Below are 26,548 nucleotides of genomic sequence, written 5' to 3'. Positions count from 1 at the left end.
CAGCTCAAATGTATGACCACTGCTGGAATTTCTGTTTGCTCTTCCAAATGAAATGTATTTATTTCCTCCTCCCTATTGTTACTAATGAATCAAATGGCTCTGTGATAACATGCTGATGGAATTAAGCACAGAGTAAAAGAGCAAGAACAACATAACATTTACTTGGTTTCCAAGTAGGAAACCAGTGGAATTTTACTGTCATGAAAATTTAGAAAATCTTGGAAGAAACTGCAGGCGTTAAATCCAGAAATATGATATCACATATTTGGAATAATCTAGATGCTGTGTGGAAAAACTACTCCTTAAATTCATACCCTGAAAATAATTTTTGCATATTATATAGTTTTGAATAAATACAGCTTGTAATGACTAATACAAACTGTCCTCAGCTGATGAAAATCCTCAAGTTCTCAATTTAATTTTTGTAATAATGGAATGGAGAATTAAACCCAGTTTGTAACTCTCTAGCAAGGGGAGAGTGATAAGGACAGCATTTCAGCTTCCCTCCAAGTGCACTGCCTTTCTCACAGCAGTGCAGAGACTTTAAAAAAATCTATTTTAAACACGAGTTCCTGGAGTTCAAGCATACTTTCTGTGTAGGAATTTGTCCTGAGGTTTATGGTCAGACATTTTAGCAGCCAAGCAGACATACATCTCCTTTTTCTTCACTGTGGGCATTGGCTGGTGAACAGATCTATATGTGTGCATTACACATATGGACACACACACATTTATGGTGGATTGCTGCAAGGTTATGCCATTTATATCTATGAGTGTGTATAAAAATATAAAACAATATATAATTGTTGCTGGAATATTGCACATTCCAGGAGGCTGAGATCACTCTTGTCTTCTCTGAATAGTGCTGTTAAAACATGGAAACCAATCCCCTTTCTCTGGGGCTTTACATCCCTATTGGCTACCATGAGGCTTGCTGGGAGGTGGGGAAAAAATTGGCTCCAAACCCAGATGTGATCTCTCTGCCAAAGAAAAGCTCAGGTGCAGCCTGGGCACGTGGGGTGGGTGGAAAAGGATGTGTTCTTCATAGAAACTATTAATAATCAACTCCCTTACACTGATAGGATTGTCATCAAAATAACTGGCAGCGCAGGGATGTTTTAGTCATTTAGAAAATTCCAAAAATTCCACTGGCTTTCCCCTAGTGCTTGTGGTTAGATTATGTATGAGGTTTTTGACATTATTTTCCTAGAAGAGAGAGGGATTACATAAGAGGGCTGGCAGCCTATAAAAATGTCCTCACTTGGCAGGGACAGGAACCAGGTTAGACTTCTCCAAAGACAGCTGAAGCCTCTAGCTGCACAGGAAAAAAATAAATCAGAAGAAGAGAGAACTTTTCTGGGAGACGGATGCTAAGATCACCTTGCATAGAAGTGTTTCTAATGCTTTCTTCTGACAGTATTCCCATTTGGACAGAAAGCCTCTGAATCTGCTTGGATCATGAGGAAGACAAAGCATTCCTGGGCAGCCGTGGCGGGAAGAGGCAACAAGGGGGAGAAAACGGCTGAGGAAAATGCAAGAATACTGCCCAAGGCCACACATGAGGAGAGAAAGAAGCAGGAGGCAAAGAGGAAAGGGACACTGAAAACCTTGGCAGGCAAATTGCTAAAGACTGTGGTTGGTGGGAAAGAGGCAATGAAGAAAGCTGGCGGTGAGGATGTGGCAGGGAATTTGCTAAAGATGCCAACCAGTAGGAAGGGAGCGGAGAGAGGGACACCTGCAGGTAACCTTGAAGTTATCTTTGGGTCCAGGCCGGGGTCTTGTCTGCCTCACTCAGCCCTGCAGGCTCTTGTTTTCATCAGCTTTACACTCTCCCCCTTCCCTCCTTCTCCTGAATTCTCATCCTTTCTGAACTGTACTCTTGCTCCTCTGGAGAGCTGTGTATTTCACTTTACCTCACAAGTGTTTCTCTTTATTGTTCTCATTTTTATCCCTACAAAGACTCCTGATATGTCTTGTGAGAAAGATGATGTATGTGTGAGTGACACCCTGTTGGTGTGACTGTGCTGTTCTTCCACAGATGGGAGGGGCAGATGGGTTGTACCTGGGCTAGTTGTGCCAGTTAAGCATTTCCTGTGTGTTGCATGTATCAAGGCAGGCCCAGTGCAGCTTGTAGACCACTCCTGAACAGCTTGAACATTGCTTTGTTGAAGATCCTTGCATCAACCCTTCTTCAGTTCCTTTCATGTTCCTCCCTTTAGTCCTATTTGGTTTAATTCTTACTACATATATGAGATTTTTTTTCATAGAGGAAAGTTAGGATTCAGGTGGAAGATAATGGAAGCTCATACTTTTTCATTCTTTACTCTACACCCAAAGCTGTATCCTGAATTATTTCAGAGTCCCACTACTTCTGGCTTTGTTTAAATTTCCCTGAATCTCATCAAGTTTGATTTTTCCTCTGGACTCTGCTCCAGATACCTTTGGACAAATATTTTCAACTCTTTGTTGCTCAATTTTGTCATCTGTAAAATGCACAGTAAAAAACCTGCAGCTCTGTGCAGCTGTTGTGAGATTACATCTAACCCTTGTTGGTGAGCTAGATGTGATGGGTAAGACATTTTAAAAACAAGCAACAGTGAAAAACTTCTCCTTCCAGCTTCTGAAGTTTAAAGATTTCATAATGCCTTGAGGGGTGTCTGGTGATTAGGGCAGTGGCTCTGTCACCACAGCTTCTTGCAGATGTGGAGGTCATGGGCTGTTATGGGAATCCCCTTCTAAGTTTCACTTTTGGGCAAAATAACACGCCTAATCATTTGGCCTAGTTAAAATACCCTGATAAAGAGAGGGCCCTGGACTGCACTGAGCAGTCTCAGCCTAAGGCAAGAGCTCGCTGGCAGGAGTGACACCCTCTGTGTAGCTATGTCAGGCTTGAGCGGGTGAGAGGGACCTTCCAAGGGAGCTTGCAGCGCTTTGGTCCTGCCAAGGTGCTCTGTAGAGGAAACAGAGGATTCCTTCTAGGCTTGACTTCCAGCTGTTGACTTGTTCAGAAGATGTCCTTTCTTTAATGCTTTTCTTTTGGACAGAAGGTGCATTCCTTAAGGAAAGATTGCCATTAATGAACCTGCATAGCCCACATGAAGAGGTCTCTGGGATGATGACCAGAAAACTGCAGATTAGTCTGCAGGCTTGGTTAGCCTGGAGGAGAAGGGATGAAAGAGAGAAAGAGGGAAAAAAGTGCTTGTCTTGAGGAAACTGAGAGGTACTAGTGCTAGACCTTAAGTGAGCTTATCTTAAATACATATATATAAACTACATACTTCATAACTTGGATATTAAAGCGATGAGTCCTATAGACGAGCGAAGAAACAGCAAATTGTGTTCTTTCTCTGTTGCAGAGGAAACCATCTGCATATGCATTGAGCAAGGAAAATTTTTGGAAGCTTGTGATCATATTTATAATCTGAAGCATTCTGGAAATGATGGTGTGCGAAAATCTGAATCACTTTATGCGCTGCTGGCTGAACGAATGTGGACTGTGGTGGAAGAAGTGCTCAGTGGAAGTGGCAGGATGTTCCTGGAGCCATTGCAGTCAGTGGGGGAGTCACTGAAGTGGGAGAAGCAGAAGGAAGCAGACTGGCTTGGCAACAGCCAAGGAATGGATTCTCTTTCCACCTGGAGTCCAAACTTCTGGAGGAAAGATCTGGAGGAAAAACTGATACAGTACGTGACAGCCCAGATTCCCCTGTTTGGTTCCCCTGCTAACACAGATGATACTGCACTAAAACAGCATCTTAGTCATCTAGAAACGACATTTCTCCCCAGCCTGGAACACAGAAGTGATGTCTTTAAGGAAGCAGGACTGCTTGTCACCTATGCCCGCTGCTGTTGTGCCTCTTTGTGTTCTCACCTTTCCACACTTACTGACAGTAACCATTTCAGCTTCAGCCAATGTCTTTTAATTTATGAATGGGGCCTTAAAATATACAAAAGGTATGTCTGAAGGACTTTTTCTCTGCATTTTTTTATGTCTCTATTTTTCAGTTCTAGCACAGTCTCCGCTTCCTGATAGCACAGCGGTGCTCAGGGCTCTTGCTGAGTTTAGACTTGCCCACTGCCTCTTTTATCTTCTGTGCTCTCAGAATCAGAGCCTTTTTTCGTTGCAGTACTGCCTTTTTCTAAATCCTTAGAAGCAGGCTCAGGGGCTTACCTGAGGCAGGCAGGTATTTCTCCACTGGACTCCTGTTAGACCTGCACAGTTTTCTGCTTTATTGAACAATTTCTTTCCTCGCATTAAGCCTTTTTTAGCAAGGTCCATAATACTTCAATTACTCCAGCCTTTCTGTCAGCAAGGTGCTCTCTGGGCTTCTCTTGTCGTGTCCTTGGTTCTTATGCTGCTTTATCTGGCTTGTAGTTTGCTCAGTTGTTTCTATGCTTCCTGCATTAGTGTTCATATCACAGGAAAAACATATAGCAGATCATTAAATTTCTGCCCAACTTAGGGAAAACAGATGTGGTTTTCCCTGTGATCTGAAGAGCAGCACATCTGGGACCTTTTGGCCCAATGTGAATTCAAAGCCTGTGGGTACCATCAAAGCCTGAAGCTTTCTTGTGATTTCTTTTTGTATGGTAGAGGTGGTGTTTGATTCTCTGTGTCCATGGTTTCGTTGCTACTTGGCAATTCCAATCTACTCATGCCCTAATAGTTTTCAGCCCTTTGGGGTTATTTGATTGCTTCCATCCAAGCCTACATCTTCTCTGATCCTTGTATTAATTACACTTATAAACCCTTGATTAGCTCATCAGCAGTTCATCAGGTGGGCTCTTCCCACACCCAGCTCCCAAAGGAGGGAAACAGCGTGTGGGTACACATTGGCCATAGTCAGACACATGGGAGAAGGGGTTAGGATGCATCCCTTTGACTGACACTTTTGAAATGGTAAAGCTTTAGAGTAATGTATTGATAAAAGTATTGAAAACTTACATGAAATTGGAGGTGAAAAATTACGTAATTTAAATTTATAAAGAAAATACAAACATTTAACATATAAAGAAAAGTCAAATATAGGAAAAATGTATTATGTAAATGCTGAATTCCTTCAAAAAAAACAAACCAACCAAGCAAGAGCAGCACATGACTGTATTAGTCATGAGGTAGTGAAGAAAGTGGAAATGAGAAGAGCACAGATGCCAGCCTTAACTATTTGAATTTTACTCTCTGAATACTGTTATAACCTCAATGAAAGTTCATGCATAAATGCAGTTGTCCTGGTATATAGCTGCTTTTTATTCCACTTAGACAGAATATGTGACACTTGTAAAATTGTGCATTCGTGCAAGTGTGCTTGGGTGACTCTACCTAAGCCTGGAAAGGAATTCAGCAGCAGCAGCAGCAATGAGGGAAACGGAGAAGGAAACAACAAAAAAAAAAGTGTAATTTGGGCAGCAAATATGGGAAGAAGGAAAAGAAACAGCATAGAAAAATAGCTGGCAAAAGGACATGATAAAGATCATCTACATGCTGTGACTGCCCAAACACGGCAAATACAGCTGGGTTCTTGCAGGGCACCCTGTTTTCTTACTATGAGACTGTGGTGCCAAGCAGGAGTTGCCAGGCAGGCAATGGGCTGTGGACCATGGGAAGCTGCCCCTCTGGCTGAGCTCTTGTTTCTGTATGCAGTGGCAGCAAGGCATGTCTGAGACCCAGCCAGATCCCCCAGCACAACCTTTCCCTTGATGGACAGTATCTCGTGTGGATTATTTTGAAGACTGAGGAAAAGTTACTTGCAGTCACACGGGTAAGAACTCAAGGGTTTTACCCCAGTCTGCCTGTTCTATTCCTGTGGTTTTAATTGCCCTTATTAAATTAGCTGCTCCCTTGCAAGCTGAGCCAGCTCTGCTTAGCTGTGAGTAAGCCCCAAGGTCTTGACCAAGTTTCATTGCAGATGTGAAGATCCATGATTGTCTACTGCCAAAGGGATGCAACCATGTACTTGTTCCTTAGCAGGGAAAAACATTGGGACATTTGCAAATCTCTCTTAACCCATTGCTGCACCTCCATAGAGCTGCAATCTGCTCTGCTTAGAAGCCCATGAATCTGGAGGAAAGGAAGCCTATGGGTGAAACCCACTTCCTTATTGAGAGCCATTTCAAGGTGCTGTTAATCTTCTATTACTGAGCCCATTGTGTGCAATGGTTGGGTGTTTTTACAGCTGTGTAGGATATTGAGGCTGCTGGGTTTGCCTGTATGTGGACCCCTCACAGCCCTCTCCAGCCTGCTGGATTGACACTGCTGAGGTTATAGCAAAGACTATTTCCAGAGTTCAGCACAAGGAAATGTGCAGCTGGTGCACAGCCAGTAGCCCTCCTGTAAGGTCGGAGGAGGGCATCCTGCCATGTGATCCCACAGGTGACCCCGGCCCTAGGGCTGCAGCACCTCTTTCTTTTCTCAGCAGAGCTCCCCTTTTGAAGAATTCTGTTGAGACATGTGGAATACAAATGAAGCAGGGAAGATGTGTTGTAGCAAAGGGGAATTCCAGAGGAAATGATGTTGTTTGCAAAACTCAGCGGGGCCTTTCATATTCAGCTAAAGCTGAAATGCAGCAGCAGGAGTTACCACACTCATCTCTCTGGCTTTCCATTTCCACCAGCCCCTAGGGAGGAGAGGAGGGGAAATTCTATGGCAAACTGCTGAATCATCCCAGGGAAAGTACTCTAAATTGCAGAGATTTTCCTCAAGACCTATTCCCTGAGGGAGAACACGAAGGTAGTCACAAACATGGGAGTAGAAGTGCCAGCTGGTGACAATATGCTTAAAGCCTACTGGTTTCAGAGTTTAACATTAGGTATCTTTATGGGCTGTTTCTTATCGTTACCCTGGGGAAGACCACATGTTCTTAAGGTCTTTTTTTAGCACTTGTTTCAATGAAGGAAATTACTCAGGGTAATGCCACTGAGGTTATTTTAGGGCACGTCTCTGGGTCATTGACAAGCCCTCAAAGATGCTGACTAACAGTGATGGAGAATTCAATTGTTGGGTTTTTTTTTATAACTTCCCTCTAACATAGTAGCTGGAGAAAGCTTTTGCTTAACTGTGGGCTTTCTGCTTTTGTGATGCACTAAGTGCTGAGCAGGTTCACCTCAACCTGGCAGTGGTTACGAGCACTTGTGCCATGCTACCCTGAGTTGACTGTATTTTTTCATGCCACCTTGGATCTGGAAGCATTGCAGCTCTACACAGTGCTGCATTATACATTGAGAGCAGAGCTGGAAGTGCTGGGGAGTGTAGCACAGCACTACCCTGGCTTGTTTCAAACCTAGCCAGCTTGGGACCAGCTCCAGATTCAAGCTAATGAGCTTAAGTGGACATAAGCTGATTCCATATGGAAAAATTATGGATGTCACTTCACTCAACTCAATGGCATAGCTTATAAGACCTGCTTTATCCCTCTGTTTCTGGTTCCAGGATACTTCAGCCCTTCATTATTCCAAACATAGAGGAAGTTGCTATTGAGCAAAATTCCTGTCAGTTATGTCTGAACAATTGTCATGTATAATTCTGACTAAATCACATGGTGTGTGTTTTGCCACTTCAATGGATGACTAAATTTTTCTAAATTAGAAGAGCCTGACCAGAATAAGCCATGGACTGCTTTGCCTATAAATACCTGGCTTATCACAGGGAGTGCCAGCCTGATATCTCTGCACACTAAAAGCACTTTAAACAGAAATGAACGGTGAGAACTGTGACCACATCTGAAGGTGCTGAGAGCTCAGGTGTCATGTGGGGTTCAAAACCACTTGCAAACACCTTTGTGGGGAACTTGGTCAGCTCTGCATGCAAGTGGCATTCCCTTAGCCTGGACGTGTCTAGGGCCAAGGGAGCTTTAGACATGAGACTGCAAGGTTGGTGAACTGAAAATGATGGTGCCATCAACTGGGTGGTCAGCCTGTCACCCTGCCCCTGTATTGGGGAATCTGACATGAGTGCAAGGCAAACCTTCCAGCATGATGCCAGTATTCATTCTGATACTGAGAGGTGAAAAATGAGAAGGGTTTATACTAACCTGCAAAGGATCACTCGGGTCTGTGTCTTTTCCCCCCTAACACCTCTATCTTTTCAAACAGACAAAAAGAGGAGTGAGTAGTTCATGTGCTTTGGAGAATTTGGGCTGAGGACCTTCTGCTGCCCAAACGAATAAGGTTGTGCAGTCATTCTGCCCACCTTCCTGCCAATGTGTCAGCAGTGCACTAGCACCCATCTTAGACAATTTTGACCACACTTGGTAGCAACGTAGGGGTCTCAAGGATGTTAAGTTCTTGCATGTTTTAAAACAGCAACCAGAGAGAAGAGGGACCCAAGTTATAGCTCAGCCTCCTGCATTTTCTGAAAGGAAGTAATTGGCTGGGCAGTCAGCACAGATGGACTGACCATCTATGGATCTGAGGCTTTGCAACATGGGGTGCCATATCTTGGCCAGACAGGGAGGAACAAGAAGGAAACTGGGCCTGTTTGTTACAGTAGAAATTCTAGTCCTCTCTCCAGCTCAGAGCCTTGGTGCCTGAGGTGCTGGTATCAATGCAGAGCTACAAACAACAAGCTCGTGTTAATTCAGACACATCATCTGACCCAAAGCAAGTAAGTACCATGGCTCAACAAGTTATTGCCTTGCAGTTACTCACTAAACCATACTTTGTCCCATTGGGGAGCAAGACCTTCATGTTGGCTTAAGCTGGCTCATTTTAGTGTGCAACTGGGGCAGGCTGGAAGTGTTTGTGCAGCTTGGCTGGCATGTGTTATCTCAGCACATCGTGTTCACACAATTGCTCACAGTCAGGTGATGACACTCCAGAGGAAAATAATTTTTCTCTGGTTGTTTACAACTGCTTATTTGCCTTTGATTAACACTTTTCAGTGAGTATGGAAGAGCAGTTGTTTTAAATATACTTTTGATGAAATTCTTCAGTTGACAGACACAAATTTCCTAATTCATCAGCCAGAAAAGAACAAAGAAAAAAAATGGCAGATCAGACTTTACATTCTTTGGAGGAAGATGCAGGAATGAAATAATAAATAAATGAGCCAGGCTTTTGAGTTTAAAGCTTCTATAAAGGTCAGATCGTGTTTTAAGCAACAAGCCCTTTCTCTGCAGTGTTAGTTTTGTTTTTACAACCCATTCAAACTACTGTAAGCCAGCCAAGTCTTGGGAAATTTCCCATTGTGCAGCCTCATGGGGCTCATCTCATCATGACAGTAGCTTTAAACACTAACCCGAATCCTCTTTGCACTCACAAGTCCCTGGCTCAAGCGAGGGAATGCTTTTAATTAGCGCTGGCTCGTTTATGTGGGTGCCGATTGGAGCTGGGAAGGGTGGAAAATCTCAGCTACAGTAGCTGGCAGCATGGAGCTGTGTGTCTAAGCGTTGTTTTGCTGTGTGGGCACCTTCATTTGAGCTAAGCTAACTAGGGAAGACTGTAGATAACCCAAGCTGACACTGGGATGAAAGGAAGCTGCAAATCATTTAAACTCAAACAAACAACGTAGAACAAAACAGAACAATGTTATTAGGTCAGATGGAAAATAGCCAGGCTTTGGGTTAAATGAGACAGCCAAAAAAATAGAGGCAGAAATTCATCTAGCCCAAGTGCATAATGAGAGGCTGGGAAACCTAACTCATTATGAATGCCATTGTATCTCAACTGTTCTTTTTTCTTTTCTTTTAATGTTTAGGAGGAAGTAGGGAAAGCCCTGAAAGAAGCCTTTGATATTGGGAAACCCCCTTGTACAGATGCCGCAGTCATTCAGGTAAACGGGGTGGAACCAAAAAGGTCTCACACTTATAGGGGCAGTCCTGTTTTTGCACACAAATATGTGGATATTTGGCAAGACCCAGTTTTACATGTCTCAGGCTAAGCTCAATGTGTTAGAAGCTTGCCAGTTAGCTGCCATACTTAGACTGTGCCTGTTTGCTCCCAGACCTGTTTTTGTCCTGTGCATAGACAAAGAAAAAAAACTAACTAAAATAAAAATGAGCCTGAGATTAGCTAATTCAAACTGAAGTTGCATTTTCATTTATGCACCTGGATATTTATGTAACGTTCTGTAAAGTCATCGTGTATGTTAACCACTCTGCTCTCTATGAGTTCTGCAGAGCACTTCTACAAAAGCAGTGAGGGTTGCCAAGCTGTGGCAGGGCCCCATATCTGGCAGTGCAAATGCAGACAGGCTCCCTGCTCCTGTGCTGGGTACAGCTGTGACTGCAGCCCTCATGGGTTGGGTGGTGAGAGGGGATACTGTAGAGCACAGCACAGGTGAGCGCTCGAAGGGCACTGCAGAAGCACATTCTGCTGATTTATGAGCAGCACATACCACGGCCAGAGGGCGTTTGGATCAAGACCTGCAGAAGGATTAAAACAAATCCTGGAGCTCACATGTAGGCTCAAGTGATGCTGGAGATCAGGGGCAGGATGCAGGCTGCCACAACTGTATCTTTCTTCTCAGCTACCACCACCCCAGTGGCAGTCCTCTTTCAGTTCATGAAAGAGGAAATTAGCTCCATGGTCCTTTGGGATGGCAGACAGCCTCAGGCACTCTGTTGGAGGCACTGCAGCCGTCCTTCCTCATGAGGATACAGCTTTAACTTGCAAAAACTAGCTTTTCTGGCCCAACTCAAACCCCGGAATCAAGTGCAGAGCTCACAGCAGGGACTGTTTGCTCCTCGCCTTGCCCTGTGTCCACTGGAGTGGTGGAGCAGTGATGTACCCAGTGATGTATCTGTTCTAGAGTGACTTTTAGCCACCAAGACGATTCGTTTTCCTGGTCCTGACTCACAGAGCAAAGGTTTCTAACAGGAACTAGGACAAAGCCTGGTTTGAATCCTGCGGTCCTCATATCTGCAACATCTGGCCATGCTTCAGCATGAGTGGTTTTCTCTGTTGTGTATGAAGCTGACAGGTTCAAATGCTCTGGGGTGGGTGATGGAAAAGACTGGATAAATAGGAAACCCTTATGAAATGACTGCCTCCTCAATTTTCACAAGCTGACACTGAAGATCAGACAAAAAATGAACAGGGTGTCATAGAAACTCATCAGCCATGATTTCCTGACACTTTGGGGTGGCATATTTTATCCTGTCCCTTTGGGTGAGCTTTTACATCTGTTGTGAGCAGTGGAAAAACCCATTCATGATGTGAGCCACCCTTTGTCTCTGGATGACGAGCACTGGGAGAGCACAGCCTATGAGGCCATCTGTCTCCTTTTATCCATCTGGCTCTCCTTCCCTTGCAAGCTTTTGTTTCCACAGAGCAACTAATGGGCAGCATTAAGTTGCCACCTGCTCAAGCCTGCCTGATATGGGGTGAATTTTGAGCTGTCTGGCACAGCCCACCTCCTGCAGACACCTGGGCCACCCAGCTGGAGTCAGGGGCAAGACATAACACCATAGGTGTGAGCAGTGGTGGCTGAGAAGGTGGTAGATGCCCTCTTCAGACATCCCTGGTAGAGACCCTGGCAGAGGTGCAGGGCACACAGTTACAGCTGCCTAACCTCTTTTTTAGCAGCTGCCCCCAGATTTATCTGTGAGGGTGAGTCAGGTAGGAGCACAGGTGCTCCTGCAGATGTCAGGTCTTTGAGCTGAGCTGCCAGGCTGGATGTTGCCAGCAGAGAACATCTGCAGAGACAGGCTTTCTCTCGGACTCCAGCCTGCTGACCACAACAAAAACAGTGGTAGCAAAAATGTAGGGTCAGGCATTAAAATTTGGCTCCTGAAAAATACTTTTATTTCCACTGTAGCTGTAAGGGCTCTCAAAACTTAAGCAGAAGTTGCTGCCTAGAGGGCAGAGGGATTTGCAGCAGGTGAGCAGTGGGATGTATTCCTGTTCACTGCATAGGTAACAAATGGCTTTGCCCTGCCCTCCTCTCACACATTGAAATCCACAGATACTAACAGAGAAGACAGAGGCTGCCAGGCGTGTCAGCGAGAGCCTCAGTGAGAAGGTGGAAGCTGTGTGCCTGGAGCAGTGCCTGAGGTTCCTGGAGAGGTAAGAAGGATGCTTATTTCCCTCCTTGATAACATTCTTAATGCTCAAAAGAAAGGAATCCTTATGTAGCAACTGGGGATGCTGTATTCACCTGGATCTTTAGTTTGATGGCTGTTTCCTGCTAAGCTGTTTCTGGATAGACTTAGACCTTAAACACAGCCAGGAAGAGGGGCAGCCACATAGCCAGAGCCCAGGCTTGGCCCTTCCTACCCTGGCTGTTCTTCCCAGGCACAGTGCTTCTTGCTGGCTCCATGAGGCGATGAGAAGCTCTGCTTTGTTCTGGTTTCATAGGAGGATGAATGTCTTTTTCTCATCTTCTGCCCTCTCACCACTTCTTCTGACTCCCTTTATCTTCTTTTTGTACTTGGGTATCTCTCACCCTATGCATACCCTGCATCAGAAAATGCTGGTTGTAGGTGAATGTTTCAGAAGGAGGTTTCATTTAAGATCCTTGGCCCTCCACATGATGAGAGAAAGAAATTCCTATAAAACAAGGTTGTCCAGGAGCCATTCACGAGACAGAAACTGCAACAAAGCAGTCAATAGACTTTGTGGGTTATTCATACATGCTGAGTCTTTGTTCCACAGCTCCATCGGCAAAGCCTGAGTTGCTTCCCAGAAACAGGTTTTGCAGCAACAACAATCGTAAAATGAACCTCCTGCCTCTTGGTCCATATCAGGGGCATTCAGGCAGCTCGAGGGCTCTCCCTGTGCCATTCCTGTGCTCTCCTTCCTCACCAGCTGGGCAGGGCAGAGATTGCCTTTGTCATGCTGTAGATCCCACCTTACAGAGTGAAACTACATTGAAAAGACAAACAATCACAGAGTATTTCTCTGGTTTGCTGACAGGCTGCTGCTGTCAGATGCATTATGGAGCATGCCAGATTAAAGATATGTCTTCCTGTTTTAATTTAGCTATGAAGATGAAGTAAGAAGCTTTCTCCAGCTTGATGACTGCCCACCAATCTGCAGCAGCTTACGAATCCTAGAGAACTGCTGCCTTCTCAGGTTAGAAACCAGAGCCTGGGGAGTGAAATGAGTTTTCTGCTGTCTGATCTCCTTCTGAATCTGCTCTGCGGCCAACCTTGCTTCCAGCTGGATCTGGGCATTCGACCCTGTGCACACCAACCCCGAAGCACAGAGGGAACCAGCTGTTGCCAGCAAGACCCTGTCAGAGCTGCCCTGGCTGCCCCAGAGAGAGGGAGGCTCAGATGGGGGCTGTGACCTTGGCCAGAGGGCCACGACTGCTGCACTGGCAGCGCTGTGCTGCCACTGCTTGCCAGCTCCCAGGTCCTGCAGGTGCAGGGGCTGTAGCTGGTGATCCGCCATCTCCACCTTCCTGGTGCCCATGGTACTGAGCAGGAGGCTGGCAGCAGTGCTGTGTCACATGTGGAGACAGTATCCTGGCTACCCCTCTCTGTGTTGTGCTGTGGTTCCTTTCACTGGCCTGATCATTCTTCAGCACGAAAGCCTCATGAAGATTGTGCTGAGATGTGTGTGCCAGTGCACTTGGTAAGCACAAGCTTCTGTGCTCTGCTGAATGAAGCCCCATGGATCATGCCAGGCTCTCCCTGGGGTTGCTAGGAAGGAGGGAAGCAATAAAGCACAGAAGGGTGGAGGAGGCTGTTTGCACCTATGAGCTAATTTTGGAAGCACTTGCAGCAACGGAGAAAACAAAGTTGCTTCACTTCTTCCTGTGCAAAGTTATCTGGGGATCTCTGGAGTCAGCAAAATGCCAAAATCCAGCATATGCACTGTGATTATTTGACATCAGAGCCTTGTGTTGAGCCTCGGTAGCTGTTTTGTTTGTTTTATTTGCATGTTGCTGATGCTGGATCCCAGACTGCATACTTATGAGTCTCTTTTATGTAATTCTTCACAGTGATCCTGAGAGCGAAGTTGTACACTGAACTTTTCCAGATTGTAAAATGTCTGGTTTCAAGCTGGTGATAATTTTAACCAGGATTTGCTGATTTGAAGACTGTTATGATGGGAGATAATTGTCTTGTATTTGTAGGTTGTCTGAGGTACACAAATGCTCATTCAGCCTCCGTTTGTCAAGGCCACTTCATGCCTACTCATTTTTGAAAATACTAGAATTTTTTACTGATCTGATCTCACTAGTGATGAGTACAAGTGGCATTTGTGTGCATTGAGCTTTCCTGTCCTTGTTGCAGTGTCTTAATGAGAGCCATCCAAAAGATGGGTGCACAAATGTGGGTCACTGAGCTAGCCCTGGACCTGAGCATATGTCCATTCACTTACCCAGGCAGTCATACTGGTTACAGTAGGAAGAGTCTTGATCTGAGAGAATAGCCTGATCTGATCTATACTTTTCATATTTTTTTTTTTAACAGGACTGTCTGGCTTAAGCTAACATACATTTGCAGTGCCAGCACTGGCCAGGATCTTAAGGTGAATGGATTTCTAGACAGGATGGAAGATGACATTACAGAGCGTTTTCTGCAGACAGTCACTTCTAAAGTCAAGGTAGGGGAGATCTGTTTTAACACTGACTATTTTCAGACTGTAGGGCAGATATGCACTTCAGTGCCATGTCCTGCTTTGGAAAGGGTGAAACCATAGTTTGGTCTTCCAGTCCTAAGTGCTTCTCTGCTTTGTCAGAATCTGTGTACGGACAGCTTCACTTTTCCAGTTTTGGGATCCCAGTTCCATTGTTTGTAGTGTTGCTGTTGTGCTACAAGTAGGCACCCCATAGTGCCTCTAGGAATCCAGACCCCAAGGGCTGAATTTCACCGAGTACCTGCTCATCCCCAGCAGCTAGACATCTTCTCAGGGCAGTGATAACTCACAGAGCCCAAGGCTGTGCTGAGTAGTCAAGAGGCAGAGAAGACTGGCCAGAAATATGTCCCTCCCTTGAGATAAGTTCCCCTCCCTTCACACTTGCCAGTATCAGCCCATTAGCCCAGACACCCTTCTGATCCTGGGCTCTGTGTCTACGTAACACACAATTGCAGGCTCCTCAGTGTGTGGTGTTGTGCATTTCCCTGGGAAACTCCCCTGAGCATCTTCAGGCTCATCACACAAGGTCCCTCGAGTAGGCTGGAGGCAGCAAAAGGAAAATGATGAAAGAAACCCTGGCTACACTGTGCTGTTTTGGTCTCCAGAGCTCATTGCCAGCTTGTCCCATGGGCCCACACACTGGGATGGGAACTGGGGATGGTTCTGACAGGGAGCCTGGACAACCCTGGGAAGAAACAGGAGAGCTAGGGCTTAGGTTTTTCAGTCTTCCAGGTTTGGACTTAAGAACTTAGTACATCCTTCCTGAGTTTTAATTGTTTCTTTCTTTTATGTTTTGCTTTTCTTTGAAGTAAAGGCACAGGATGCTGCAGCTTGTGGAGGAGTCTGTTTCCGAGATCAGAAAGAGCAAAGGCACAATAATCCGTGTCTGCTGACTGTGTGGTGTCTCTACATGTGCACCCTTTGACTCTGTTTGTGCCTTTTCCTCAGGGAACACTGAAGAATCACTTCAAAAAGTGTGACAGTGGTTTTGGCCACATTCTTGAATCCTTAAAGCAAAGCTTTTTGGCCTTTGGGAAGAAACAAACAGATATGTATGAGGTAAGAAATAAGTAAGAAAGTGAGAAAGAGATGTTACTTAGGAAATCACTAAAACTAGTCCTTGAACCTCTGGATGGAGCAGTATTTGAACATTAACCCAAACTACAGTTTTGTCTGTTGTCAAAAGGGCTTTTAATTATCTAGTGGTCTCAGTCCAGTTCCTCTGTCCAACAGAGTTGGATAGTGACATCTGAGACCTTTCTGTTATCACAGCAGAGAAACCAGCAAGTGAAGAAATGTGGAAACTGAATGTACCTCCTAAATACAAAGGGGGAGCATTGGGCCATCTCTGATCCTACCATTGCCACAATACCATTATACTGGCAATTCACAGCTTCTAATGTGCTTCAACCTTATTTGTAAGGAATATTTGTCCCTTTGATGGAGGGAGGACACAGAGGAGTGAAATGTCCAGATTCCTAAAGGACACAGAGAAACCTCACAAAGAACCCAAGATTTTTCACCTTTACAGTAGCCTAAATAATTTGTCTAGAATCTTACAACACCTTTTGAGTCTGTCTCTTCAGCAATGAGTTTGGTACCTGGGGAACCCTCTTTTGTATTCAGGCTGGATTTGCTGCTGCTACCTGTGCCACATATATCCCTCTAAAGCAGAGGGCTTCCAGGTCTGCAGTCTCTTTGACAGTGATTTTAGTTAGCATTTTGCAATGTGGAAAAGGTGACAGAAGATAAAAAAATAGGAGCTATTCTGCTGTTGTTCAGAGCCTGTCACTGGACATTATGTCACATTAGGGCTGGGGCAAGCAGCAGCTTGGTGGCAAAACACTGTGCCAGAGCTCTCTGTCTCTTGCTTTGTCTGTTCTGGACAGAGCTGGGGATTTCCTGTCCCTTGGACTGCAGTCTAAAACTGCTCTCATTTCAATTGCTAATGAAGTGTGGCTTCTGTGCAGCAGCCCCTCTCCCCTTAGAAATGCTCTTCAGCCCTTTCAGGGGCTCCACACTGGAGTTCCTCAGCCCATTGGAGTTCCTCCACACTGGAGTTCTCAGGGTGACTCAGAGGGAGATACCAAGTGACTCCTCTGTGCTCAGCCACAGCTGTGTGCCAAGGGTATGGCCCTGTGTCCAGTGTAGATGCTCCAGGGAGACTGGATCTGGCTTTGTAGTCCAAGCTATTTCCAGGTGATGTGTTTGTTAGCCATGCCAAGTATCACTGCAGCTCTGGAGCGTGAGTGACCTCTGGCTGAGGTAACTGGTTCCACTGCTTTTGTTCCACGTTTATCATCAGTGTTTATGTCGTCCCCATGCAGCTTGGAGCTACCCCATGTGTTAGACCAAGCATTTTAAAGGGATACTTAAGCAAAGAAATGAGACAGCCATCTGCATGGACACTATATCCACTGTCTGCACTGCTCAGAGTCCTGTAGGTATGGTCTGGTCCTTGCTTAGTCCAGGGAAGTTAATCTGTGTGTCTTTGCTCTGGAACAGGCCCTCGTCCAGGCTGTCAATGCCATTGTTATTACAGAATATGTACAGGCTCTCCTGACCACTCCCAGGAAACCATCTTCTGTGCAGAGGAGGAAGGTTGTCAACAAGATAGAAGAAGATCATAGGATGATGCAAGCCATCTTTAAAGAGTGCTTAGTAAGTCTTTGATATGGTTACAGTTTTGCTCTCTTGTCATCAAGAATGGTACCAGCAGAAGAAAAGACTCTGAAAGCAACAAAAAAACTCAAGAGATTTTACTGCAGGGGTATCCAGCTTCACAGAAATGGCAGTCAGATGTGCTGACGGCACTTCTGATCTGCCAGAAGCTGTTAGTTCATGGTTTTGAAATGTGTGACTGGAGGAGGCAAGTTTCGCACTCCTGCCACTGACATAAAAATGAGGCGTGCTCCTCTGAGCTGGTGAGACAGCTCCAAAGCTGTCAGCTCCCCCCAGCAAGCCTTGGGTACGTGGCATGGAGGGGCAGCACTTTCCTTGAGCCTCTTGAGTGATGAACCAAACTGGCTGCTCCACATCTTCACCTGCTCCGTGGATTGCCCTTCACAGCTGCTCCTCCCTGGACATGGGGTGTGCATTGTTATACATCCAGCCTCCTCCCGCCCCGCAGGCCCTTCCCAGCCCCTCAGATCTGGGATGATGGCTGTGTGAGCCATTTCCCTCTGCTGCAGCGTTTCCCCACAGGCAAAAGCATGCTGATGCTGTTGTGGTTGGTGACAGGTGTGGGGAGGAACGAGTCTTCCTGCAGGGTTAACACCTCACAGCACTAAAAGGTAAAGGTACATTGCAGAAGGGATAGATTAGGTGTAAAAGCAGAGCCACGCCTCTGAAGTAAACCTGTGGCAAAGTGCTAGGTCTGATTTGCAGAAACAACTTCAGAAGCTTAAAAAAGTTTCTTTGCTCAATTCATAATCTGGTGTAATTGGCAGTGCCACACACGGCATCTGCGGATGCCACCAGGCTGTCACATGGGTCCCTTGATTACCCAAGGGCAAGGACTGCAATGGCAGCAGCATCCCCTCCTGCAGCTGCTCCAGCTGGAGAATCACTGCTGTGCAATGTCCCTGGCATGGCTCATTAGCAAGTGCAGGTTGAGAGTGCCTAGGCACAGTGCTTTGTAAGAGGCTGGGCTGAGCAGCACAGTGGTACTGGTTGAAAAGTCAGTCTGGTAACAGAACTCAGATGTGACAGAGCTTATAAGCCCCCTTGGCTATACTGGTTTTAATAATTTCACAAATTCTGAGTAATTCTCACAGCTTGTCAATTTAAGTGCTAGGGACTGAAAATCTATTTTCTCACAGATGAGTCCCCTGCAAGTAATTTGTCAGCAATTCTTACTTTGTCCAATGAATAAAATGAAATCTAAATGATTGTCTGTAGGCTTCTCTAAAAACCTCTCTGAGCTATTACAATTAATGCACTAGTTTCATGGTGGAAAGCTGGAAGCTGCCAGTGCTTTTAGCTGAAGACCCACCTCTCCTGTAGTGATCAATCACAAATGAATCAGTGCTTTGAGCAATCAAGCCATGGGGAATAGCAGGAGGGTTCTCTAATCTTAACTCTGAAGTTTACCAGTAATGCTCTGCTCAGCACTAGCTTTGGCTGCAATATGCACAGAAAGCTGGTTTTATAGTGCAGAGGAAATACAGGAAATCTAATTATCTATTAAGACCCTACATTTAGCTTGGGTGAAAAAAGTCTGCATCTGGTCAGCCCTGTGTGCCCAGTCTGTGCACTTTCTTACTTGAGGTGGGAGCACCGAAAACCTTGGGAATGAAATGCATGAGCGATTTGCAGGGACAGCCTGATCCTCAGTCAGATGAGGCACACAGTTATGCATGCAAAATATGTACTCTACTGCAGACTGAATTTATTGTGCAGTTGCTGCACAGGCTGCACCTGCTCTCTGCCCTGCTATCACCTCTCTTCAGGCTCTTCCTTCCCCCTCCATCCTCAAAACACATTAGGAAATACCTTCCTTCTCTCCTAAGAGCAGTACATGTCAAAGACACTTAAACACTGCTGACAAGACACCTCTTTTTTTTTTCCTTTTAGACTGCAGGCTGTTTACCTCTGACCTTGCTTGTCTGTATAGTGCTTAACCAAATCTGACGCCTTCAAATTAATTAGCATTTTGTAATAGTAAGCTTGCCAAGTATGAAGCTGTACAGTACTGGTGCCTCGGGAGCTGAGTACAGCTTGTGCACTGAGCCGAGCTAGGCATGCTGTGTGTCTGCAGTGCAGAGGAAGAGGGGGAAGGCTGTCTTCAAATATTACTATTATTTTTAATTTATGTTCAGTGTGGAGGTGCCGCATGGAGAATGTGACCTGCTCTTCCCAGTGCCCTGTGGAGATCAGGGGAACCTGGGCTTCTCCTGCCCCTGTTTGGCATCCCATTCTCCAGGTTTGCTTTGTCACAGAGTCTTCTGTTGATGTGGTGGCATCAATAATTCAGGGAAGCAATTTAACTGTATTATGGCACTGACGAAAAATGTGAGCGAGACCTGAAGCTCTCTCTTGGCAGTTCATCTGCATTCTGCTTCTCCAGCTTTGCTGAAAATGCTGTGTGTTTTTTGATGAGGCTTTTTTTTCTCCTGTGTGCTCTAGATTAGAGGGAGTTGATCATATGCAGCATCTACCAGTCATGTCATATTATTTATACTCTTCAGCCCTGCTTCCCTTTTTTTCTGTTAGAGGATCTGTGTTCCCTCATCCTCTCCCTAAAGTCTCTTTCCTGTCCCTGGGCTTGCTTTGGGGCAGCAGAAATGCCAGCATGTTTGGCCAAGAGCTCGTTTTCACATAGGCCAAGCAGAGGGCTATGCTTACCTCTGGAAGCAAAACGCTCCCCAAAGGGTGAAATGGTCTTGAAAGGACAGGCAATTTAGAGAAAAATGAGGTACATTTCCTTCACCAAAGTAAATGCAGGAGGGGGTTCTGCACTGCTGAATGTAGTTGCCCAGTCACCCTGGAAGAAGTCCATGACTGCTCCCCAGTTTCTCTTCTCCTACCCTGGGGACAAACCAGGTTTCTATACATACATAGACAGTCCAGCAAAATTCCTAACTCACACAGAGAGATACCCAGTCTGATATGAGTCCGACTCTTAACCCTGTGTGCTGTTTCCCTTGCCCTGAACACACCTTTGCTTCTTTCCTCAGGGTCCTGCAGCTGGTCCCCTCAAGGATCCCATAAAAGCAATTTTAGAACTTATTCAAGCTTCCGATGCGGAGGGGATGGAAATAGCTCTTCTGCCCATTCTCAAAGAATTTCCTGAGCTCAGGTAATGTCTTTTGTTTGTCTGTCTGCTGCACTTTGACATGATTAGTTGACACCAGAAGACCTACAGCAGTATTAGTCCTGTGATACTTTTTGCAGTGTGCTGGGCCAGGCACAATGGTCACCTTTGAGTGAACTTGGTGCTGCCCCTTTGCAGATGCTGATTAACACAGTTTATAACTTTGCCAGATATGAACTGGTGGAGCTGAGATGTACTTCTGTAAAGGTGAATGATGGATGAAATGGCTGTCAACAAAAAAGAAATGCTGTTGGAACATGCTACCTGAATGGAGAATTTACAGGCACATATGTGTCAAGTGTAGGTTTCAAAAATATTCTTAATACAGGCATTTCATAACTTCCAAGCACTTGGCTTTTGGCTTCAATACTTTACCAATCCTTGTATAACTGTTTCCACAAAATTCCAGGTGCATTCAACAAGAATATACACTTCCATTTCTTACAGGAAGCTGTAAACAGAAATGAAACACAACTTTTACTAGGAAGGTGAGGTCTTAGCTAACTGCATTTGTTCCAAGGTCTGTGGTTTATTACATCTATCTTTTGTTCTGATGTGCTGTGCAAGTGATTGTGTTTTTCCAACCTAACATGATTGTAGTGAAGAGCTCTCTGTCATATGATGCTGTGAAGGCCAAAAGTGTGAATAGTTTCAAATGGGGAGCAGACAATTTGTGGTAGATAATTATTTCAGTGCCTATTCAACATGACAGTCATGATATAACCCCCAGCAAGGGAAGTCTCTGAATTGTAGACTGCCAGAAGCAAAGCAAAGAAAAAAGACAAAGAGAGATCTTGTTGTGCTTCATCTGGTTTCTGTATTCTTTTCCTAAACATTTACTACTTTTAAAGATGCTATTGAGCTAAAAAGCTGCTTATCTGATACAGGATAGTGATTCTTACTCTCTTACTACGTATATACATACATACATAAATAATATATATGTATAGTATAGGAAGTGGGCATAGGAAGTACTCAGAAGACCCAGGTCACAGAGGAGGTCATCCTGGTGTGAGTGGATGCACTGTTCTTGATTACAACAGATTTCTGTGTGTTTAAAACTGTTTGGCTTGGATACATTTGCCTTATATCTAATATGGTGCTGCTCAGCGAAGCAATGCTCTGTAGAGTAAAAATCCTATAACCTTCCAGATGAACAAGAATTAGTGCCATTTGCGGGGAGAAAAGACATCAAAAATGCTTCCAAATGGTCAAATACAGAGTTATCTGAAACCTATTATGATAGATACAAGTATTTTTCTTGGAATAACCTGAGTTGAAGGTTTCCACAACTTCACAGGGATGCTGTGTGCCCTGGGCTTGGGATCTGTGAGCTCAGCCACATCCCAGACAACCCTTCTGATACAGCCTCCTCCTTCTTAGGTAGCCAGCAGGTGTCAGAAAGCAGCTCAGCAGCTTTCAGTCTTTGGTCTCATCCAGCAAAACTGAGTAATAGGAAGCAAGGTTTTTTTCCTTGACTCATTTGCTGACCTGCCCTCTTACCCTTTTGGAAAGGAAGGAACATCTGAGTGCTGTGCTGGACCTCAAAGACTCACTCAGCCGACAAGACAGAACTGCTCTCTTGAAGGCATTTGAAGATAATTGCAGGGAATCAGAAACAGAAGCAAACTTACTTTTTGCAGATATAGAAGTAAAACCTAGAAAATATGGGCTCTGTGGCTGCCTCTGCTGTTAGCAAAGGTAGGTGTGTATGTGTGTTTATGCGTAACATGAATACCTGTACAGGTGCAGGCATTCCTGCTTACAGGGAGGTGGAGCAATGATGGCTGTAACATCACCACCTCAAGGTCCTCATTGCTCTATATGCTGGCTCTACTTCCCTTTCTCCACCTTTAGACTTCCACCTCATGGAGGATCATGTTGTAGGCAGTGCAGGGTGCTGAATGCTTAGATGTGTGATTCAGGTTACAGAAGGGACAGAGGAGAAGACAGGGCTCTTCCTCCCCATCTTTCACTCCTGTCTGTGTGTTCCTGCAGCAAAGTCTCTCTGCAGCATCCTCTCCTTCCCAGCTCTTACCCTCTGCATGGACAGGGTCTCCCAGGCAAGTGCTGCTGCCTCCTGGTAGGACACACCAAGGGATCTTCTTCTCAGTGGTCCTCCTGCTTCCCTGGTGCCGAGGGGAGGGATATGGGAGCCCCACCACTGCCCCCTGCAGTGGTGACAGCTGCATTAATTGAACCAGACTTGGCCCTGTTTAAGTGACTGTGCCATGCTGTGAAAACCAGAGGGAAGTGTGCCCCCTCCATGCTGGCAGCAGCAGCTGGTGGCAGAAGGGAGGAGAGTTAAATCAGAGGGATGATTGTCACTGTGAGGTGTTAAATCTCCTGGCATGAATTGCTAGTGCTCATTTGGAGCACCTGCAATTGCCTTTCAGTCTCCCAGGGGACTCCTTCGTAGTCACAAGCTGGGCTTTTTTTTTTTTTGGGTAAGTTGAAGCAGTTCTTGAAGCTGAGCAGTTCCTCATGGTTTTAAAATACTTGTTAGTGGAGAACATGCAGATATTTTCTTCACTTTAAATAATCAGCAACTTCTTTTTATTCCAAATTTATCCAGCTCAGAGCCAGAGAATTTTGTTTTATCTTGGCCAGGTCAGATCCCTTGGCTACCAGAAATAGTCCCTCTCACTTTAATATCTACAGACTGTCACCAGTCACCTTCTGTTGGATAAGCTGACTAGTTTGAGTATCTCAGGTTGAGAAGCACAGTCCCTTTCCACCTCCCGTGCTCTCAGGTGTCACCGTTTATTTATAGTTACCCATGTTAGCAGATCAGGGACGAGTTATGCAGGGCTCTGACCTGGGGCCTCCAAGCACAGGCAGGCTGTCCTGGTAGCAGGGAGAGAAAGCAATTAGAGAAACAATTAATAAGCACACAAGCTTCCCCTTCTTAATGAAAACTGATTCTGATATAATGAACTGGCTATCAGCCACCCATTTTTATACCCTCCTTTAAAGAAATTACCCATGGTGTCACCTTTGCTTTATTAAAGATATCCAGGAACATGTTTTTAAAACAATCTAAGTCATTTAATCTCCTATTTTGTGAAGTCCCCTGGGCAAATAGGCTCCCACATCTCAGCAGACCAGGCTGAGTCTGCACTGCAGTGAAAGCACATGTGTAGCACAGGTTGGTCAGCTCACCTGAGCTCAGGGGTACTAGAAATGGTGAAATTATGGGATGCGCCACCTTCTTTCTTCCATTGCAGCCCTGGGATTTTGCTGCCATGCCCTGGGGTGTGACCTGTAGGTACTTTGGGAATCAACTGCTTTCTCCTCATCAGGAACACATTTGTCCCCTCTGTATATGGAAGTGGGAGGACTTGGAAAAAGTGCTAGGTTTGGTTGTTTCGTGTTTGCATGAAATGTCCTTCCAGAAGAGGAGTGAGAAGGTTTGTCTAGATAGGGCAGGCAGCAGGGATGCTGCCTATGACTATGGACCCATGGATTGTGTAGCCCAGGAACTGGAGAATTTCAGCAGGTGAATGTCAATACATCTTCATGCAAGAGTCAGTGCATAGGAGGGATGTTTCAACTGTTTGACTCTCACACACGTTTTCACAAGTGTTATTTTATTACCCAGATTTTTTCTTGCCTTCCCTCAGGCCTGCTGTGAGAAACGTGAAGCCTTGCTCCCATGTGGCAGCATCTGCAATCACAGCTCCTTGAAAGCATCAGGGACCCATGCAGCTGGACATATGGAGAAGCCTGTCAGCTATGGAAGACACAGTTCCTGCATTTTTGCGGGAAAGCCACGTGGCTCAAATCCTAATCTTCTATGCAAAATCCAGGAGGGAGATGGATGGGATATGGCAGAAAGACATTCCTCCAAAATTTCCTAGAGATTGCCACTTAGCTGAGTCCTGGTAGTTATTCCCAGGATGTGGCATGGTGGCATGTGTGAAGGAGGAAGGTTCACCCTTACCAAATTTCTCTCTGTTTCCATCCCTTGTTTCCTGCAATCTCACATGAAACCAGGGACTGCTGCACCACACGTTGTCCTAGTGTTGCAACCTCCTGAGGGACTTGGGATCCTCTTGGGGAATCCTGCCTAGCCCATCGTGCTGGGAGTGCTTGCTGGTCTGGGCACCTTGATCCACCCCCCCGAAGCCTGACCCACACCAGGAGGGGTGCAGACAGAGCTGCCTCTTCCTTCACTCACAAAGGCTGTGACCTGCTTCAGGGGCAACCTGCCATGGTGGGCTGTGGGATGGGGAGTGCTTCCCGTATGAGTTTTACAGCTGGCTCTGGAGCATAGTCTTGCATTCATTTTTATCCCTTGGTTACTGGAAATTTCCTCTTGGAGAGGGAGGAGAAAGCCTCATGGGAAGCAGGCAGTGAAAGGAGTTGTTTGTCCGAGCCTCCGGGCAAGGTCTCTGCTAGTTTTCAGATGTAAATAGGCAGTTCTGACAGGAAAACACCGACTTTTCTTCCCAGTTATCTATGGACTGGTCACAACCTCCAAGCTGGATGTGGTTCAAGGCCCTCCTTTGCTATTGTGTGAAAACAGGCCATTAATGCTCCTGTCTGACAGCATAAACAAGCAAAAGAACTCTGCCTCATATGTGCCAGTGCTTTTCTGAGCTGCCATTTTCCCTCGAATCTGCTTCCCTGACAAGTAAAGCGGAAAATCTGTGCATAACCTGTCAATGTGTGAGGCAGCAGATGTGTCATGCCCTGGGACCCAGGGAAAGCGCAGACCTGGTGGGTTCTGCCACGTTCTGCGGTGCTGTGCCACCATCCCAGGGGCACAGGTGTCCCAGCTCAGGGGCAGCTTCTCTGCCCAGAGCCCTGGGTGCAGATGGGGTCCTGTGAGCTCTTCAGGAGCCAGGCAGGTTTGTAATTGTCACTAGCTTTGCACCTGGTGCAGTGCTGAGCGTGGCAGAGCAGCAGGAAGGAAAAGGCTGCTCCATCTCCAGGGAGTCCTCTGTGTGCTTTCAGGGCCCCACGAGACCTTGGCATCGTTACACTGCATCCCTCACGTCACTAAAGGGCAGTGAGAGCATCTCATGGCCTGAATGCCCTTCCTGACTGCATGGCTGCTCCAAAGTCCAGTCCTGGTGTCCCTCACGTTTCATAGGTTGTGCATTGCAGCTTCAGTGAGACCTTTCCTGGGATGTGGGAAGGCTGGGGGAGCTGAGGCAGCTGCAGCCTGGACAGGTGGGCACAGCTGGGCTGTGGGGCTGAGTGGGCACCTGTCCTCCAAAGGGTGCCAGCCTTGCCAGGCACACTGGGCCAGTCACCCTCCCCTCCTGACGAATTGCACATTTTTTCGAGGGTGGGAAGGGATAACAGACCTGCATGACAGACCCTATTGTGACAGCAGGGTCAAGGTCAGCCTCTGCCAATGGGAATTTCCAGCAACAAGCCTTCCAGAGGAAATAAATAAAAATAAAAGCCCCTCTGACATTTCAGTCACCGTTGGGCTAAAAATAATGCCACAGCATGTGGATGGCTCTGACCACGTACGTGTCAATGTCTATGTATGTCTCTGCCATTTGACATCCACAGGCAGGCGAGGGTATATTCCACTTGGAAGCAGCAGCTGGGAGCTGTGAGGGACGCTGGGCTCGCCACTGCTGTGTGTGGAGAAACACCCCTTTCAATGAGGCTTTGTAGCAGCAAGTTTATGCACACTGTGTGTAGCATCCAGTCATGGAGAGACTAAATAAAGTCCTGAGTTTGTCCATGAGGCTTAGTGCTGATGGCATATGTGAAGTTTTCCAGAGCCAGAGGGCTCAGAGAGTTGGCTGGGGTGGGGCATGGGCAGTGAAGGGGAGAGGTGGCCTGGTGTGGAGGCAGATGGTGTGGGAAGGATGTCCTCTGCCACCTGCAAGTCGCCTGAGGGGAGCAGATGGTGTGTAGGGAGTTTCCTAGTGCATCCCCAGGAGGGGAAGCTGTGATAAGGGGACGCTGGGTCACTCCCTAGAACTGTCTGAGGTGATCAGGGAGGGAAGGCTGTGGGGAAGGAGGATGAGGGATTTTCCTTGTTTGGGGGGATTTTAACCCACTTTGTTTTGTGACCTGACCTTCTCAAGTGATCCAGCCTCCTACTTTCTAGCCTTCACCCTAGGCTGGGGTTAAAGCGCTTGTGTGGGATTTGTACCTCTCTGCAGAGGGCTGGGAAGCAGGGTCACACTCAGGACTACCTTGTGGCCTTGGGATGTGGGCAGGGGCAGCCCTGCCATTGCCATC

The 26,548-nt window shown here is 46.1% G+C and overlaps 1 protein-coding gene across 3 annotated transcripts; it reads left to right on the top strand.

Moving 5' to 3' along the window:
• The first annotated feature begins 1,293 nt into the window (after nt 1-1,293).
• LOC108641318 (exocyst complex component 3-like protein) lies at nt 1,294-26,134 on the top strand. 3 transcript variants are annotated; one of them, XM_029964238.1, is made up of 13 exons: nt 1,294-1,741; nt 3,357-3,681; nt 3,784-3,951; nt 5,639-5,756; nt 9,689-9,763; nt 11,897-11,997; nt 12,913-13,005; nt 14,355-14,487; nt 15,469-15,579; nt 17,026-17,181; nt 20,199-20,320; nt 21,851-22,036; nt 23,959-26,133. In XM_029964238.1, the coding sequence occupies exons 1-12, from the start codon at nt 1,459-1,461 to the stop codon at nt 22,029-22,031; spliced, it is 1,866 nt and encodes a 621-aa protein (XP_029820098.1). In that variant the 5' UTR covers nt 1,294-1,458; the 3' UTR covers nt 22,032-22,036; nt 23,959-26,133. The 3 variants fall into 3 exon arrangements, with proteins under 3 accessions (XP_029820098.1, XP_029820096.1, XP_029820097.1); XM_029964236.1 differs by having other exon boundaries at nt 3,357-3,951; XM_029964237.1 differs by lacking the exon at nt 12,913-13,005 and having other exon boundaries at nt 3,357-3,951; nt 23,959-26,134.
• The last annotated feature ends 414 nt before the right edge of the window (nt 26,135-26,548 follow it).

Source organism: Manacus vitellinus, unplaced genomic scaffold (assembly GCF_001715985.3).
Source record: "Manacus vitellinus isolate BGI_N305 unplaced genomic scaffold, ASM171598v3 scaffold_6_pilon, whole genome shotgun sequence".
Taxonomy (NCBI): Eukaryota; Metazoa; Chordata; class Aves; order Passeriformes; family Pipridae; genus Manacus; species Manacus vitellinus.
This window is presented reverse-complemented; position numbering and strand designations above follow the sequence as displayed.

Coding starts and splice junctions, on each gene's coding strand:
- LOC108641318 (XM_029964236.1), top strand. CDS start 1,459: ATGAGGAAGACAAAGCATTCCTGGGCAGCCGTGGCGGGAAGAGGCAAC. Junction 1,742..3,356: donor GGAGAGAGGGACACCTGCAG/GTAACCTTGAAG, acceptor TCTCTGTTGCAG/AGGAAACCATCTGCATATGC. Junction 20,321..21,850: donor AAAGAATTTCCTGAGCTCAG/GTAATGTCTTTT, acceptor CCTTTTGGAAAG/GAAGGAACATCTGAGTGCTG.